Source organism: Mastomys coucha, unplaced genomic scaffold (assembly GCF_008632895.1).
Source record: "Mastomys coucha isolate ucsf_1 unplaced genomic scaffold, UCSF_Mcou_1 pScaffold9, whole genome shotgun sequence".
Taxonomy (NCBI): Eukaryota; Metazoa; Chordata; class Mammalia; order Rodentia; family Muridae; genus Mastomys; species Mastomys coucha.
In genome coordinates this window covers 7,822,612-7,841,597 of record NW_022196915.1, presented here as the reverse complement: position 1 = coordinate 7,841,597, position 18,986 = coordinate 7,822,612, and the positions used below count along the sequence as shown (strand labels likewise).

The 18,986-nt window shown below is 41.6% G+C and overlaps 2 protein-coding genes across 4 annotated transcripts in view; one reads left to right on the top strand and one right to left on the bottom strand.

The window, feature by feature from the left end:
• Positions 1 to 14,049, bottom strand: part of Adk (adenosine kinase) — a 412,863-nt gene extending 398,814 nt beyond the window's left edge. The window contains exon 1 of the mRNA XM_031362750.1: positions 13,703 to 14,049. Coding sequence (XP_031218610.1) covers positions 13,703 to 13,764 — 62 coding nt within the window. The 5' untranslated portion in view covers positions 13,765 to 14,049. The remainder of the gene's footprint in view (positions 1 to 13,702) is intronic.
• Ap3m1 (adaptor related protein complex 3 subunit mu 1) overlaps positions 13,882 to 18,986 on the top strand; it is a 19,036-nt gene continuing 13,931 nt past the window's right edge. The window contains exon 1 of one of the 3 annotated variants that reach the window (XM_031362749.1): positions 13,882 to 13,948. Coding sequence is in view for 1 of the 3 variants with exons in the window: in XM_031362747.1 (XP_031218607.1) it covers positions 14,392 to 14,496 (105 nt within the window). In the remaining 2 variants the exon portion in view is untranslated. The other 2 variants (XM_031362748.1, XM_031362747.1) reach the window with 2 other exon arrangements.

The following is an 18,986-nucleotide window of genomic DNA, read 5'->3' as shown; positions in this document are numbered from 1 at the left end:
AAAAGAAAAGAAAAAAGAGAAAAAAGAAAAGAAAATGTAAACAAAATTCATCTAAAACAAAATCCAAAGAAAATCAATGCTTCATTTGTTTCAGAGTATATTACAATGGGAAGTTAAAAGTTGTGGGACCAAATCGCACCTCTGATATTTAATAACTATTAAACTTGCTGTTTTTCCCTAGAGAAATAAATTAACTTCTTTGGACTTCAATTCTCACAACAGTGTGAGACAAATACTAGATTCCATCTTTGTAAGTACTTCACCAAGCACTAACAATCTGGAGTCTAAAACATGTCTGGTGAGTTTCCAATAAAACTATATGCAGCTCTGAATCACCATTTCCAAACTTATCTGGCTCATCCTGAGGTCTGTGATTGCTTTCACAACCAAAGCCAAGATCTGCAGGAAATACCAGCAGTAGGAGGGAACACTTACAACCGCCCTAAGAATCTGCACTCAGCCCCCTCCCTACCCTTCTCCCAATCCCACTCCCTCCAGCCTTTCCTGCAGTCCCTGCAGAACTTTCAAGCAGTCCTAGGGGAATAAGGCTGAGAGAATCTGTATTAATCTAATTTGAAGAAGCAACACCATGGCCAGAGAGAGGCAAGTAACTTCTTCCCAACACTTGGGAGGTGTGTTACAGGGACTCCGAATTTAAAGCCAGCCTGGTCTCTGAAGAACTTATAGGCAAGCCAGGGAAACACAGTAAGGACTCGTCTGAAGGAGAATTTTTAAAAATACAACATAATGTCCAACAAGGAAACAGTTAAATACCTCCACATCTGACTTGATATTTACAAGGCACCATCGAGTCTTCTCCAGAATGCAGGCAAGCTTCACAAAGAACTGTAGTCAAAGGGGTCAGGTGTGTGTGAAGGGATGCTGCGCCGCCAGGGAGAGGAATAATGATGCACAGAAATCTACTTCTCTACAAAGCATCCTTTGGCTAAGGTGGTAGTACACCCAGACATCTAGCACCTGGGAGGCTGAGGAGAGTATCCCTGCAAAGTCAGAGCTAACCTGGACCACACTGGGAGCTCAAGACTACCCTGGGCTACCTGTAAAGAGCCTGTCTCAAAAACAAAACAAACAAACAAACAAACAAACAAAAAACAGGTGGAGCCCAATTCCAGGACCCATACAGGAGGAGAGAACTGATTCCCTCTGACCTCCACACGTGTGCTATGACCTACAAGCGTCCTTACACACACACACACACACACACACACACACACACACACACACAATCCCTCTCCCTCTCCAACTTAATTAGAAAGGGGAAGGAAATCCTTAGGATATTCAAACATAGGAATAAACTCACCCAAAGTCCATTCATTGTATCATCTAGAAAACCTATTCCCCTCTCCACCCATTAAAAAAAGACAAATCGTTTCCTTTGTGCTACTTAAAATACTATTTGATTCTAAACATTTAGTACTTACTGGGTATAATAATAATAAACCTGTGTTTTATGATAGCAGCTCAAATCTAAACAGTCCAATTACCTACATTTATCCGAGGGTTAGGTAAGAGACAAGTCCAAGTGGAATTTGTTAATATATACTTTAATGGGCCTTCACATGCTATTCCAAACTAAACATACACTACCCAGTTCATTGTGAGTGTGTCAAAACAGACACTTAGTCACAAGTAGAAGGCTGCTTTACCTTTATGACATAACAGCTTAAACTTCAACCATACTAAGAACTAAAATTGATAAGGGCTCAGCTGTGTTGAGGAAAAACAATCTTGAAAACTGTTTTAAAAGGACTTAAGACTTCTTTAATCATGGCTCTAAGCCAAGAATGTGTTCAAATCTCTTATGTGGTTAACTTCAAAGACAGTACATGAGCTCTGTTTATTTGTCAAAGAGATAATTTTCTTGTATTTCAATGCAATGGTGGTTTAGCTCAGCTCTGGGTCTCAGGGAATGAAATGTTTATTTTGATATATATATATATAAATCTTAAAGAAATTTGAGAAAACTTTAGACATCTATATTAATCCCTCTACAATATTCTATTTGCAAGTGACACCTTCTGGGTGAGTTATTAGACTCAAACATTTTTTTTAAATTAAAATACTTATAAACTTCCTTAAAAGGCCAACCATGGCATTGCTCACTGGTTGCACAGCATAATGCATTACACAGCACCCTGGAAATCTAGGGCTGTGTCACTGACCTTCGCTGCTTTCAGACTCTCATTACACTGCAAACAGCCTCACTAACTAAGGACCTGCCAACCCAGGAGAAAAGATTCACCATTTCAACATATAACTAAAATATTGTACATAAAGTCACTCTTCAGAAAATTCACTCCTCTACTAAACAAGCAACTCCAATATATTTAAAAGAAGAAAGAAAAGAAAACACTAACTACTGGGCTTTAATAAAGTTACTCTCTATATAGGAGACGAAGGTATGTGTGGAGGGAATTTTCTCTATGGACAAATGCAGTCAACAGCTCATTAGTCTCAAAACAAACCAGGAATTTAATCTAGAAATGAATTTCTTAGCTATAATGCCTTCTAGTATCAGACTGATTTTGCACATCAGTTTATTCCATGTAGCAAAGAAGGTAAAAGGCCATAGAACCATGAAGTATTTTAAGGTTCTATCTACTGCCAAAGAGGTAAGAAACTGAAACTAATACAAAAATCCATTCTCTGTCACCAAATGCTACAAACAAAAAGCTTAAATGCTGTTTTTATTTAATTATTTGTTAGTTTATAGGTTATCAGGTATGTCGCCCTGGCTAACCCTGAGCTCAGTACCTGCAACCAACACAATAGAACCAATTCCTAAAACTTGTCTTCTGAAGTCCACACACATGGGGGTGGGGGTGGGGGAGGGGTTAAAAACATTTTAAGAATTCATTATTTCAACAAAAACCACATCTAGTTAAACTGCGGCAAAAGGAAGGCTAAGGGCTGCTCATCCAGTCTGCTGACTTCAAGCAGCACCATGTAAAATAAAACACACCGATACGGCCGGCACACAGCAATAAAGCATGGTACAAAGTACAAACACCAGAGGAGCCCTGTGCAAGCTGAGTAGGAAAGTTATAGATACCGGACCTTGAAGAATGAGACTTTTCTGTTGGATTGATTGATCTGTGGGTCTGTCTTACATATTTTCTTTATGTGCTACACTAAAAGTTTTTCTCTTGCTACGAGGGTCACACCACCTCACTCTAACTCTCTAGACGGTCCTGGTAGCAGTGACTATCCTGGCTCACTCAAGACTAACCCCTGCTTCCCCCGCATATATGAACACCACCTCCACTGACTGACTCCCCACACACACTAGCACCACTAACTCTCACACCCACCCAGATGGTCTGTGGGAGGAAGTAAGAGTGTATCCAAGGATAACCAAATATTTACAAGTGTTCTATCTTCTTGATAAAGTGTTGCCTTTATTAATACGCAGTGTCCCCCTTTATCTCTCTAATTAGTTTGGCTTAAAGTTTACTTTAGCAAATGTAGGGGCAGGTATGTCTGCTTTTTTACAGCTTCCATTTGCTGGGCATTTTTTTCCATTCTTTGATATTTAGTTTTTTGACATCTTTGCTAGCTTTCTTTTCCCCTGAAGACAACACATACTTGGTTCCTTCTTTTTAATCCAATCCATTAGTCTACAGCTTTTATAATGGTAAGATGAGGCCATTTCCATAACACTTAAAATTATTACAGGGAGAGTGTTTGCCATTTCCTATTCATTGTTAATGTGCTCTGCTTTGCTTTCTAGTGCTATTTCTTTTTGTTCCTCCCACGCTACCTTGGAGATCTTCCTGGGCCTAGTTTCCTTTCATGAAGTGTACACTTCTATGTGCTCAGGTAGAGGAGGCCATCTTGCCATGACATGAATCAAATTTTAAAGAGCTCATCCTTGGCTACATAGTAAGTTCAAGGCTACCCTTGGCTACAGGAAACAAAATAGCACCTAACTCATAAAAAGATCACTGAACCTGCAGAAATTCAAACACTCCACAACTGACTACTCACTTTTCCTTTCTTAAATACAGAAAACCATGTGTGTTTAGAATTCAGAATGTACAGATCTTAGGAAGGCTGACACTAACAAATTTTATAAAATGCCCTAGAGGGATTCATGTAGTGTGCCGTTTAACAGATACTTTTGACAGTCAGAAAACAAAAAGTACACATCTGCCTCAGATAGCTATTATAGAGAGCTTCATATTAGTTTGTTTCACTGCTAAAATGATTCATTTCTAATGTGCTGGCTATTTTAATGTCAACTTAATACAAGCTGAAGTCAACAGGAAGGAGAGAGGCTCATTTAAGATAATGCCTCCATAAAATCAAGCTGTGGGCAAGCCTGTGCTCGTTTTCTTAATTATTGACTGATGATGGGGAAGGGCCTGGACCACTGTGGATGGTGCCATCCCCGGGCTGGTGGTCCTGAGTTCTTTAAGAAAGCAGGTTGAACAAGCCAGAGAGCAAGCCAGTAAACAACCCTCCTCCGTGGCCTCTGTATCAGCTCCAGTCTCTAGGTTCCAGCTAGGTTTGAGTTCCTGCCCTGACTTCCTTCAATAACGTGCAGTGATGTAGAAGCATAACCCAGATAAACTCTTTCCTTCTCCAGATATCTCATCACAGCAGTGGTAACCCTAACTAAGACACCCAACTTGAACATTTTCTGCTGGTTTCCAGAGCTTTGGGATTTCAGAATCAAAAGATTAGAGCCTACAATAAAGTCACAACAATTATTTTGTTTCAGATATAGTTGGTGTCGCCAGTATGGTACACCATACTGTAGTGGTGATATTTAGCCATTTAGCACCTGGCCAAATATGTATTTAGTGAACATCAAATTCTCCAGGTTAACTCAAGAGCCCTAATCAGCATGTTTGATGGCTGATCTTGGCTACCAAGTTGACTGCATCTGGAATCAACTAAAACCCAAGCAGCTGGGCAATCTGTGGAGAATTTTCTTGATTGTATCATTTGAGGTGGAGAAATGAGAAAGTCACGCCTCTGCTAGCAGGCTTATATATATAAGACCATGGACAAAGGAAGCCTTTGTTTTTTGCCTGTTTGGCCTCACTCTTATTGGCAAGTTCAACTGTCTTGTTCCAGAGCCAATCCCACACGGGTGTTAAAATCTAGTTTTTCTGGATTGTGACAGGGATTAAAGACTGTCCCAGGATTTCCTTGGGACTCCAACACCAGATTAGGGCTTCTGAGACATCATGCAGCCTTGTGGAGTAAACAACTACCAGAACATTGGCCTTTCCTTCAGCAAAGATCCACTGCTGGGCTGCTTGGCCTTTACATTTTATGTATTTACTTTTTTCATTCTATCATTCCTGTTCCTTTAGAGAAATTAACACACATGCATACACACACACACACACACACACACACACACAATCCAACAACCTCACAATTCTTTTACTTAAATGTAACTATTATTGTTGGGGATTGGTTCTAATGCTTTGAATTAATCTGGCCCCCAAAATCGGGAATCTGTCCATCCAAGCACTGAAGGTCCTTGTCACCAATTGGTTTTTGATCAACCAATAAAAGCCAATGACTGATGACTGGGTAGGTAGACTGAGGCGTGACTTTGAGATTGGCATGGGCTAGGAACCGGGAGAGGAAGGAGGCAGAGATCGCCATGATGGGGAAGATGGAAGACCAGACCTAAAGGCCCTCGGACACGTGAGAATCAGGGAAAACGGCCACACAGGACACATCCCCAATTGTGTTTGGGGTAGAAGAGATGATATATAGATTTTAAATGATGTCAACTCAGGGGTACCAGAGAGGAGTATTTGCTAGCAGCGAGAAGGATTAGAAACACCCAGCAATCTAAGCTAGTCATGACTTATCAAAATTAAGCTAATATGTGTGTGTATGTGTGTTTCTTTTACAAATCCAGAGAGTCCCTAGGAGGGTAAGAGAGGCTCATTATGTTGTCCAGGCTAGCCTCCAACTCCTGTACTCAAGTGATCCTTATGCCTAAATCCTTCAAGTAAGGGTTGGAGTAGTGCCACACCACTATCTAAGTATCACAATTAATTACTAATATTCCACTTTTTTATACAATTTAATATAATTAGAATTGAACATATCTATATTCTTAGTATGTTTTTTGGTTTTGAGGTTTGGGGATTTTTGCTTGTTTGGTTGGTTTTTGACTTTGCCATACTAGCAAAATCCTTTCAACCAAAGGAATTTGGCTTTTCTTTTCTTTTTTTTTTTAAGATTTATTTTATTTATTTTATGTGTATGAGTATACTAGCTGTATAGATAGATGGCTGTGTGCTATCGTGTGTGGCTGCTGGGAATTGAACTCAAGACCTCTGCCAGCCCCGCTGGCAGTGCCCTGCTCGCTCCAGCCCAGAATTTGCTTTTCTTAATAGTCAATACTCTCCGAAGACTTTGCTATACTTCATATCACTTTTTTGGACTTCCAATACATATAAATTGGTACCTTTCCTATTTATATCCCTACTCTAATATTTCTTTTTTTAATCTTATTTTTCATTGATTTCTTTTTTAATCTTGTTTGAGACAGTATATCATTTAGCCTAGGATGGTCCATATTATATAGCTGAAGATCACCTTGAATTCTTTTTTGTTTGTTTGTTTGGTTATTCTTTAAAAATAAAAATAAAAAAGACAGGATCTCACTAAGTATCCTTGGCTGGCCCAGAGCTCTCTATGTAAACCAGGCTGGCCTTGAAATCATAGAGGTCCACCTGGCTTGGTCTGGTTCTACCTTCTGCTGGGATTAAAGGTGTGCATCATCACACTCGGTGTCTTGATACTTCCACTCCCAAGAATCCTGTCACCTCTCTTTTTATCAAGCTGGAAATAAGCACAGAACCATCCTGAACCCATGCCCCAGGCACAGCTCTTTATTACTGAGCTACCCCACCACTCCAACACTGTGCTCCAGTTCATTCATTTTCTTTCAAAACCATCTCTTCTGAATCTACTTTTCATGTGTGGGTTTAATTCTAAGAACTCCATCTCTAAACCCATCTATTTCATATTTTTACATATGAAATATGCTTACATATTTCTTATTCATAACATCTTGTTTGGTTTTTGATGACCACTTCTGTTTTTAGAGATCTTTAAAATAGTCATTTTGAAATCATTATAATATTTCTATTAGATTCTCAGTGGATTTATCTCCCAGTGGCTGTACCTATTTTCTAAGGGTCTTCCTTCTTTCCACAATTTCAGCCTTTCTCCTCCTTCTCCCAGTAATTTTGAGGCAGGTGACCATAGTTACAGAGCCCATGACCTCCAAGCTCAGAACTCTTGTACTGGGTGACAGTAAGGGAATTTACAGTTCCTGATGATGAGCCATCTGGCAGTGGGACCACTTCTGTCTTCACTTCAGGTACACAGCTTTTTAAAGCAACAGCAGAGAGCAGATGAGCTCAGCCTTCTCTCAGACAACCACAATCCAGGTCCTTGTTTCACCCAGGGTATCTGGCTCCAGATCCCCATCCATGTTATTTTCACCAGTTCCTAAAACCAACAGTATAACTCTACATTTCATCCCTGCCATTATTCATTGCAGATGTTTACCTTTTTTAATTTTAGAGGGCCTGTTTGTTTAAGGGTTCTATGGCATAGGCCCTTCTGGCCAAATTTACTAAATTGCCTAGGCTGGCCCAGACTTATAATCCTTCTGCCTCAGACTCTCTTGTGCTGTTAGGACTTATATCACCAAGCCTACCTCTTGCTATTTCTGTTTCTTTTTAAAATTTACTGGTATAGAATTTGGAGTTGAGTAGGACATCATCACAAGATAAGCACGACAATACTAGCAGCTGTTCAACATTTGTTTTAGATTTATTCAACACTTACTACGTGTTATATTTATTTTCATAATACCTAACAATCTTAGGAAGTAGATACTCTTACTAAATCCACTTAGAAGTGAGAAGAGAGCAAAGCAAGTAAACTATCTTCCCAAGATGGTCATCTTTTGCAGCAGAAATCTCACCAAATGTCTTGATTCCAGAAACCACAGCCTTACCCACTGCCTTCCACCCTGACTAGAACACTTTAACTGTTTCCTTCTATCTCTCTCTCTCTCTCTCTCTCTCTCTTTCTCTCTCTCCCTCACACACACACACACACACACATACACACACACACATCCTGATTATAAGCATGAGCATTCTGCACACAGACAAGTTTTTAATCAAGAAAGGAGAATGGAGCCTTGTTCCAGGATGGTTTGAGCTTACCAGCTTTAATGCCAGTCTTTTGCTAGAGCCCTTTCCATCCAGGTCTATCTCAAGATATCTAGGACTAGTCACACAACTTGGTTTGTCTCTCCCTCTCTCCCTCCTTTCCCTTCCCTCACTTCTTCAACATTTACTGCACCCTGGTACATAAAGCCCAGAAATGGACCTATGCAAATTGTCTCTAGAAGAATTTGTTTTCTATTTCTTCATAGCCTAAAGGATTAAACTATAAATATAAGGGAAAATTTTTTAGCTAGAGCTGGCAAACTTGACTTTAGGCCACATTAATAAAGGTATAGGGTTTGGTAGGGTTTAAAAGCACAAAGGGTATCTATCAGTCCCACTCCATGAAACAACAGACTTTAATTGACTAGTTATAATGACCAGACATTGTGTAATACATTAGAGACTTTTTTTGGTCTGAATGTATTTTCCTCATTTAATCCTCTTTGCAGACCATTATAGGAACCACATGCTCATTGAATTAAGATTATCTTTTAGAGTTTTCCAAAGGAGGAAATGTGTTTCATAAGACATCACTAAAGTTCTTCTCTGATAACCTGTGATTTGTTTTGGGTTATGATGCAATTTTAAGACACAGGCTGTACTGTATATAGGGGACTGAGGAAAAGAAAAATAGCAGTGTGTGGGGAAACAAGGGTCCTATGGCATAGCTCAGTGTTTGCTGATTAGAAATTGCTGTCTGGGGCTGGGGAGATGGCTCAGTGGTTAAGAGCACCAACTGCTCTACTGAAGGTCCTGAGTTCAAATCCCAGCAACCACATGGTTGCTCACAACCATCCGTAACGAGATCTGACACCCTCTTCTGGAGTGTCTGAAGACAGCTACAGTGTACTTATATATAATAAATAAATAAATCTTTAAAAAAGAAAAAAAAAAGAAATTGCTGTCTGTTTCCTTTTAAGTAATACTAGAAGACATGACCTTTATCTTTTTTAGAGTGTGTGTCTGTGTTCACTGTACCTATAGACTACTATAGATACCTTAGGTATCATCCTTGGGAATGTAGTAAACCTCCTTTGACATGCTGTCTCTCACTGGCCTACAGCTTGCCAATCAGCCTGCAGACTCTGCGCCTTCACCTTCCCAGGGCTGCTTTCGAACAGAAGTGCACCACTACACTTGGCATTTTTATATGTGTTCTGAGCATCAAACCCAGATCCCCCTGCTTACCAGGTAAATGTTTTACCAATTGATCCATTCTTCCCCATACTCTTTGAACAATCTTTAACCATTTATGTCAGAAGGAATCACGATAAATTGGCTTTTAGGATTCAATCTTTCCTAATACCAAGTTCATAGCTTACAAGTATTTACTCTAATGACTAAGTAGAGCTGTGTCTACAGTAGGTAAGGCAGAACTTGAAATTGGAGGCATAGAATCTACTTAGAAAGCTAAGAAGAAATCTAAGCCAAGGTAAAGTCTAAGCTTCAGACAAAAAGGAGATTAGTAGTGCTACTAACTGATGTGGGGACCATGGGAGAAGGCCAAAATTTAGGACAAGAGATGGATTTGCTTGCATATATGTGATCTTAAAGATCAGCAAGTCACTTAGAGAAACTCAACAGTTAAAACTAGCTTCTGAAGACTGTATGTAATGGCAGCCCGTAATCCCAGCACTGGTGAGGTGAAAGCAGAAAGACCAGAAGTTCAAGGTCATCCTTGGTTCCAAATCAAGCTCAAGGCCAGCCTGGGGTACATGAGATTGTGAAACCTGAGAATACAGACAGAGGTCTCACACATGAAAATGCCTAAAATGAAGCCTAGACACTTATTACATTCTGCTCCAGTCAGGCCAGGTCATCTCATCTCCCATCCCCAACAGAGGACCTGCCTTCAGAATAATTACCCTGTAAAGGCAAATTCCTTACTTCCCACCCAGTTAACTTCTAGTCATCTTAATAATGTTCAGGTTTCAGTTTTCACAAGTTCGACTTAGTTCGCAGGAGTAGAATAGCACCTGGATCTTACCTTTTTCTTTCTCCATACTCAGTTCCTAGCACCATGCCTAAAATAGCACACACTTGAAAGACAGACCGAAAGAACAGACTGGGCATGTGTTCAACACTACTTGGAAGGTGCTGTGTCTTATTAGAGGTGACCGCTGAAGCAGGGAGCTTGGCTAAGATCTCCAAAGGAGAGAAAAGAAAATTGAGTAGTCCTGGTGTAAATGTCTGATACTCAGTTTCTTTCTCCTCAAATCCACCTGAAAACATGTTAATATCTGGTTCTTTGAAATCTTAGCAACTTTCAGGCCCTGAAAAGCAATCAGCCTAAGGTAAAAAATAAGAAAAGCAGCAACTCTTGTCAGATGGGCCCTGAAAGTCGTTTCTCACTCTCAACAAAACTGACAGCTTGGGCCTGACACTCTTATCACAGAGGGATGTCTTTTGTACTGTTAGGATGCCCAGAAACACCATTATACATTAGTGGGAGCATCATGATGGGGGACAAAACAAGGAAATCTCTACAGCTGTCAGATGTTGTGGTTTACAAAGGGACTCACTATATAACCTTGGCTGACCCAAACCTGCCTCTGCCTCCAGACTGCAGGGATTAAAGGCATGGGCCACCATGCCAGCTTTCTGCTTGTTTTAAATTACATTTAGTTGTTTGTTTATTATCTGTGTGCGTACATGAGTGCATACCAGATGGGCTGTCTTAGTAAGGGTTTTATTGCTGTGACGAGACACCAGACTATGGCAACTATTATAAAGGAAAACATTTCATTGGGGTTGGGTTTCAGAAGTTTAGTCCATTATTATCATTGAGGAAAGCACACTGGTGTGCAGGCAGGCATGGTGCTGGAGAAGGAGCTGAGAGTCCTATTCTTGATCCATAGGTGACAGAAGAATACTCCTGCACTACCCCTAGCTTGAGCATATAGGAGACCAGAAAGCCTGCCCCCATAGTGACACACTTCCTCCATCAAACCACACCTACTCCAATGAGGCCATACCTCCCAATAGCACCACTCATTATGGGCAAAGCATTCAAACACACACATCTATGGGGACCATTCCTATTGAAACCACCACATGGGTCCTAAATCTGGATTAACACAGGTCATTAGCTTTGGCAGCAAGCACTTTTACTCTCTGAGTCACCTCATCAGCTCTCTACCAGCATCTTTAAACTTTACTCTACTCCCCTACTCCATCAAAATTATCACCAAGTTTTGCTAAATGTTTCTTCTAAGATAAAATTCCCCCTAGTTAAAAATCACTTCCTAGGCTGGAAGGATAGCTCAGTGGTGAAGAGCAAACTGCTCTTCCAGAAGAGCTGAATTAGGTTCCCAGCACCCACATCAGATGGATCACAACTCTCTTTAACTCTAGATCCAGGGCATCCAAAGCCCTCTTCTGGCATACAAGTGATGCACATTCACACAAACACACACATACACACATAAATAAAAATAAGAACTATTTCCCTAAAGATAACTGACAACTTCTTACAAATCCCTAAATCCTTTTCCTAACACCTATATGCTTTTTACTAATTTATGCATTTTCCACTGACCAATTCTACACATTAAACTGTGCTTACAATTTATGCTGTTTTCTTTAACAATTAAAATTGGTAGAAATCTCTTAACTGCCAGGAAAATCATAGAGTAATTCAGCCTAAATACATTATCATTCAGCAATCCTGAAAGGTAAACAAATAAAAGGAGAAACAGTCAACTCAAAGGTCTCTGCATAAAATTAAACAGCTTTGTCCCCATAGTCAAAATAACTAATGTTTTAATTTCACCTGTGCAGAAAGCAGGTTAGCATTATGGAAAGTGAATTTTATTTGTCCAAATTATTTACAATTTTAAATAGAAAGTTATGTGGCTGCTTCATTTTTGGTAAAACTGAGATAATTATAGAAATGGTCTTATCAGGTTGTTATGGATTTGAGTTAAAATATGTAGAATGAAAAAACAGCTCCTGGCATAGACATATAGAAGTATTAAAAATTACCATGGGTCACTTTAAAAGACACATAAGCAAACAGAAGCATGTCTTGGATGTTGTGTAAACACACTAGAAGCAAATAATAAACTTGAATCCTAATGCCCAGGGTTCGAATTTTCCTTCCTTAAATGTTTTATTTGAGCTTCAATATTCTCACCTGTAAAATAGGATTAATCCCTGCCTTCCTTTCATAAAGGCTTCTTTATACCATTACTTCAGATGGTAAGCACTGTTAAAATGGATCATCATTATATATAAAGTATTGTTTTTATTAAAAGAAAATCTAAGGAGACAGTATATGTTTATTTAGTGGGGTGGGGCCAGAGGACAACAGAAGAACAGAACAGGTTCACTCCGTCCACCACGTGGGTCCTGGAGTCTGACTGAACTCAGGTCATCCGACTTGGCAGCAAATGCCCTCATCTGCTGAACCATCCCACTGGCCCAGATAATCTAAAATTTAAAATAAAACATCCTCAGTTGCATTTTTTTTTTTATGTTTTACGTTTGTAGTATTAGACATGCACAATAACATTCTAAGAATAACAGGCAAACACTAAAGCCACTAAAAGGGATTTGGTCATCACCCATTCCACCAAGAACATGATTTGGGACCCCCAACTAACCTTTCCTTTTCAGTTGTGAATAGATTCTCTTTTTGAACATGGAAAAGATATGTTGAAATAAATGAAATTTGTCTTGTATAATCAGTAATAGGCCGACGGTTTTAAATCAGTTTGATGCGTCTATTTTTAGGTAGCAAAATCACTGCCTTCCAATGAGCACTTCAAAGTCATCAGACACTAAGCGCGCTGGACTTTATACTTATTAGGAAGAAAATTTTCTTTTAACAAACGGCTTTTTATAAGTGAAAGTTGCAACATCAATTACTTGTGCGTCAGGTGTTGAGAGAGAGCTCTCTGCTCCTGCCAAATATGCAAAGAAAAAAAAAAGAAAAACAAACAAAAACTTTCCTAATCCATTAGCCTGAGGTTGCTTGGGGTCCCTGGTAAGGGGTCTCCAAAGACGATTTCAGAGAGCTGACGGAAAACTCAAAACGCTCTTCTGCAACGCCTTCTGAAAAATTCCAAGAATGTTATCTTTCACCAGGGTCCAGGAGGCGATGGGCGCCCTTCCCGCTAAATACCCTAGAAAAGGATGCAGCTCCACATAGGTCCTTTGGGGTCGCGCTAGCGCGGCCCGCGAGGACTAGCACGTGGCGCCAGAGGAAGGCTCGGCCCCCGGGCCAGCAGCTCTGATTGGTCTCTGACTGCCAGGGCCGAGAATGCACCTGAGCAGAGTCCAGAACAAGAGGGCACGGAGGGAAACCAGCAGCCGCGGGGGCAACTCCCCGAGCTGCAGGTCCTGCGCGTTGGCCCCACGCACGCAGCCACGATCCGGCTGCTCCAGCCCACGTGGGCCTTGGCTCGCTGCAAGTGCCGTCTCCCTCCTCCCCCACGTAGGGCGGCTCTCACCTCAGCGCTTGCGGCGCTTCCACCTTGAGCTTTTTAGGCTTCGGCTCGTCCGCAGCTGCCATCTTCGCACTCTCACCGGAGTTTGGCTCTGCCGCGCGTCCCGCCCCTCAGCCCGGTGGCCCCGCCCCTCCGCTCGTCACCGCCCCCTTTCCGCTAAGTCCCGCCTTTCCAAACTCCGCCCCGTCCGTGACTATTGTCCGTAACCATTGGCTCTATGCGCTTCCCTCCAGGACCTCGATTACTACGGTAAGGGACCCCAAACGGAGCTAGGCTGCAGGTGAGCGCCTGCGCCGAGCTCCCTGGTCCTCCAGACCCTGAGCAATGTGGAAGATTCAGATCCTCCACCTCTGTAGACACCGCGCCTCTCACTGAACGCCTTTGCGCTCCTTGTGTCTTTCTAGTCCCGCTGAGCTCCTTGGCGCCTCTGCGGCTGCTAGTCAGGCAGTCTGTGGGGCACTCCGAGCGCGGGGTCCTCGCGGCGTTCTCTGCTGCTTCTGCTTCGGTTCAGAGAGGACCCGGCACCGAATCACTGACTCGCCCAGGTGTCGGGGTGAGTGTGAGGGCGGGGAGTCTCCGGGCTGGAGACCTTTCAAAAGCCGGGGAACAGAGCGCATAGCTCCGGCTCGGGACTCTAGCCTGGGCTCCAGGAGCGTCCCTGCTGCTGTGCACCGGGGCCGCGCCTCCCCCGCATGCCCGGGCTTCCTAACCCGCTGGGCCGGAAGGGAGCGGTGCACCTGCCACGTAGGGTTCTCGGACCCTGGACCCCAGGCGCGGGAAATGTCATCTGTAGTGAGGTGGAGTACCGACAACTTGAGTTTGTCAGACCCCAGGTTTGGCCTTGGAGGGCAGATCTCCTGATGAAGCTAAGAGAACGCTCTTTATAGGGTGGCGCCTGGATGAGCTAGCCTGGGATGGGGAAACAGTGAGAAGGGTGTTGCAGCTTCTCAGGAGACAGGGCTGTAAACTAAAAAGGTGACCTGGAGTGTGGAAACATACTGAGGGGTGGGCTGATTGGATGTCGTGGATTTGTTTAACTTCCTGGTTGAGAAGTTGGGTCACTGTAAAAATCTGGCGTTCTCACAGGAAAAGATTTTGGGCGGGTGGGGGGCGGCGGCATTAGGGATTTTGACTTGGAAACACATTATACAGAAAAAAGAAATTTTCTGTAGGCAAATATATAAATCCCCTTCCTCTGTATTGAAAGAAGAAAATGTGTTCCTTTTTTTTTAAGAGAGTCCCACTGCTATTATCTTCTGTTTCTTAATGTCTTCCTGTTTTTTAAACATTTTTTTTTTCATTTGCTGTATGTGCGTTGCATGCCACAACATACATGTAGAAGTCAGAGGACAACTTCTGGGCCACAATTCTCTCCTTCCACCATGAGGATCTTAGTAATCAAACTCAGGTCCTTAGGCTTGGTAGCAGACACTTTTTGATGAGCCATCTCAGTCTCCTTATCTTTGTTTTACCTACTTGCTGCTTCTAGCCAAGAACCACACCACAATGCCATTGCCAACGTCCAACTAAAATTACTTTAACCAAGATCATGGATCACATCAAATATGACAATCATATATTCTCGGTATGGATTAAAAAAAAAAAAGACTTGGAGCTGGAGAGATGGCTTGACAGTTAAGAGCACTAGATGCACTTTCAGAGGACCCAGGTTCAATTCCCAGCCCTCACATAGTGGCTAACAACCGTCTGTAACTCCAGTACCATGGGGTTCCTACTCCCTTTTCTGGCCTTCTCAGATACTGTACACACAATGCACAGATACATATGCAGACAGAGCACCCATACAAATAAAATGTATCTTCAGCTTCAAGAGACCAACTGTTCGCTCCCAGCCTTCATGGATCTGTATTTACATGCACAGACCCACACTCAAATACATATAATACACATTTAAATTATTGAAAAAATCTGTAGGGAACAGTATGACTAGCTGGGGGGTAAAAAACTAGAAATTTTAAAAATCACTGGTAGTCAGTAGACATGGCATATGCCTTTAATCCCAGCACTCAGGTGGCAGAAGTAAGCAGACTTTTATTATTTTTTTGTTTTATTTGAGGTTTATTTTTATTAGTTGTATTATTGTATGTGGGTGTATGCACATGAGTGTCGTGCCCATGGAAACAAAGAGCAATAGATCCCCTGGAACTGGAGTTATGATCTCCCCGACATCAGTGCTAGGATTGAATCTGAGTTAGTTGTTTGTTTGTTTGTTTGTTCGGTTAGGGAGTTGGTGTTGTTTTGTTGGTGTGGTTTTGGGGGGGGGGGTGTTTGGTGTTTTTGTTGTTTGGTTTTTCAAAACAAGGTTTCTCTGTGTAACCACCCTGGCTGTCCTGGAATTTGCTTTGTAGACCAGGCTGGGTTCGAACTCACAGACATGCCCCTACGACTTCTCTTGAAGTACAAGGTATTTGACACTAAGCCCAGCATAATTTGGGTCCTCTGTAGGAGCATGTTGTGCATGCTCTTAACCACTGAGCCATCTCTAATCTGAAAAAAAAAAAAAAACTTCTATTCATCTTTTTAAATCCTCACAGCTTGACTTTGTAGCTTTATCCTAGAAATACATTAACACTTTGGATACTAAAACTCTCCCACAACCCTTCCCCATTTTTAAAATTCTGCTTCAGCTCCATCTTAGGCTTTGTTGTTGTTGTTGTTGTTGTTGTTGTTGTTGTTCCACTTCCTTGCTATTCAAATGCTGGTTTTTCTTTAATATAAGTTTCTTGCTATGTTTATGACTTATTTGGATATAACTCTTTATAATACCCATTAACAACATATCAGTCTCTTTGAAGCACTAGACCTAAATACAGTGATTGAATGTACTCATTTGAGTCAAATGTATTAGGAATTGGGTCAAATTATATATGGCCAGGACTGACTATTTAAGCTGTCTTCTTATTTCTGCACAACATACCCAGATTTAAATACATTTTTTTCTCAAAGCCTGTCCAAATCTCATTGTTCATTTTACTCCATTCTCTTGTTAACCTTCTGGTCCAGGCTTCTACTAGGGCAGTGCCTGAGAAGGCCAGAAGAGGGCACTGGACCCCCTTGGACTAGAGTTAGAGACAGTTGTAAGGGTACTGGATGTCAAGCCTTGTCCTCTAACCTGCCAAGCCATCTCTCCAGCTCTGATCCGTCACTCATCTCCTAACTGCTGTCACATAATTTGGTGCCTTCTTATCCAATTCCCATAGTGTAATTAGTATAACCTCTCTAGAAATGTAAATTGGATTTGCATATTTTCCCTCAAAATAAAAAATTAAACAAAATGTGGGAAATGACTTTACATTACACTGAGAACAATAAACAAGGCAAATCTTGCCCCATGACCAGTGGCTGTTTTCATATCCTTACCTTTCCTCCAGCATTTCTTCAAGCTTAAGAGTTGCAAAATTTGTTTTGGATTTCTTTCATGTGTTCTCTTTGTACGTATAAACCTTGAAGATTCTAATAGTTCACTGTACTTCTCTTCTCATAGGAGTTGCTTCTTACTGTATTTGTATCTGCAACTGAATAAAAGTAAAGAAATTTTTAGTTCATCATACCCACAAATGCCTAATATATAAAATATATAACAGTTTATTGACTGGGGAAAATGGTTAAGATTCTGGTTGAGAATCAGAGGAGCTAAAATCTTCCTGGGTATCATTTCATATTTGTGTGTGCATGTACATGTGTGTGTGTGTGTGTGTGTGTGTGTGTGTGTATTTGTGTAGGTACATGCAACTGCAGAGGTCCCCATTTGTGTGTGAATCAGAGGTTTAAGTTGGGGTTTTTTTTCTCTGTGGTACTCCATCTTGTTTCCTGAGGCAGTCTCACTGAACCTGGGGCTCACTGACTGGCTAGAATAGCTAGCCAGAAAGCCTGTCTCCACTCCACAATCCCCAACACCTTACTCCACTGTTAGAGTTACAGAAAGGAACCACCACCTCCTGTTTTGATATGGCAGTGGGGATCCAAATTCAGGTCCTCATGCTTACATGGCAGGCTCTTTACTGACCTAACCATCTTCCCATCCCCCATTCTCTCACTGTGTATAAAGGCCATTCTGTGCCTCCATTATGCTCTGTGTAGAAGGTGTGGTGAATGACTATAGTTCCTGTTGCTTATGATGCTGTGGCAAGGGATAGCTTAAGGCTGTGAGTTTGGCAATATAAGACTATCTAAAAGAAAAAGACACGCTTGCCTTCCAAGGATATTTTGACTAATGTAGTTGTTAGGAAGACTACACACATAAAGAGGATTCATGAAGCAGTTACATTACAATCAAGTCTCTGATGGGTGTGTTTGCAATTCAGAAGTCACACACACACATACCACAGACAGTTTGTGGTGGTGGTCCCTGAGTGGTTTTCTAAGAGAATTCAGTAAAGTAAGAAACAACGTAACTGCAGCTACTGAACGCAATAAGTGGCTAAAGAAATAGGCTAACTTTTTTTCTGCTTCATGAGGTGTTGCTTCTTATATACATTAGGCAACTGGTCATAATATGGATAGAAAATTTAAGGTCTCTTTTCTTTTTTTTCTTTTTTTTCTAAAGATTTATTTTATTTATTCTATGTGTATGAGTACAATATAGCTGTACAGATGGCCATGAGCCATTATGTGTGTGGCTGCTGGGAATTGAACTCAGGACCTCTGCTGGCCCCGCTCTCTCCAGCGTAATTCGCTGTAGCTGTCTTCAGACACACCAGAAGAGGGCGTCAGATCTCATTACAGGTGGTTGTGAGCCACCATGTGGTTGCTGGGATTGCTGAGCCATCTCGCCAGCTCCTAAGGTCTCTTTTCTTATTATAAGAGGTTAAAATAGGTTTCAAAGCCAAGTGCTATTGAGTGCTGGAAGTGTTATGCTCTCATCGCAGTACAAAGGATAACAACAGTAAATCCAGTGGCTGGTTTGACTACAGAGTATTCTGAAACCTAACCTGAACTGCTGCCAATAAAAACAACTGGTGGAAACTTTCCTGGAAAGAATTTTTCACCAGATTAAGAAAGTGAGTGGAAATCTAGCCCTGAAATAAAGAAACCAGTCCCAACAAGCACCTGTCTTAGCCAGTGCTGTGATAACGGAGTGCCACTGTGTCCCAGGGGGCTAGTGGTCTGATCTTAGCCAGCGTTGTGATAACGGAGTGCCACTGTATTCCGGGGGGAGGGGGGGTAGTGGTCTGACACAATCAGTGATAACCGAGTGCCACTGTGTTCCAGGGAGCTAGTGGTCTGACACAATCAGTGCCACTTCTTTTGTTTCTACGCTGATCAA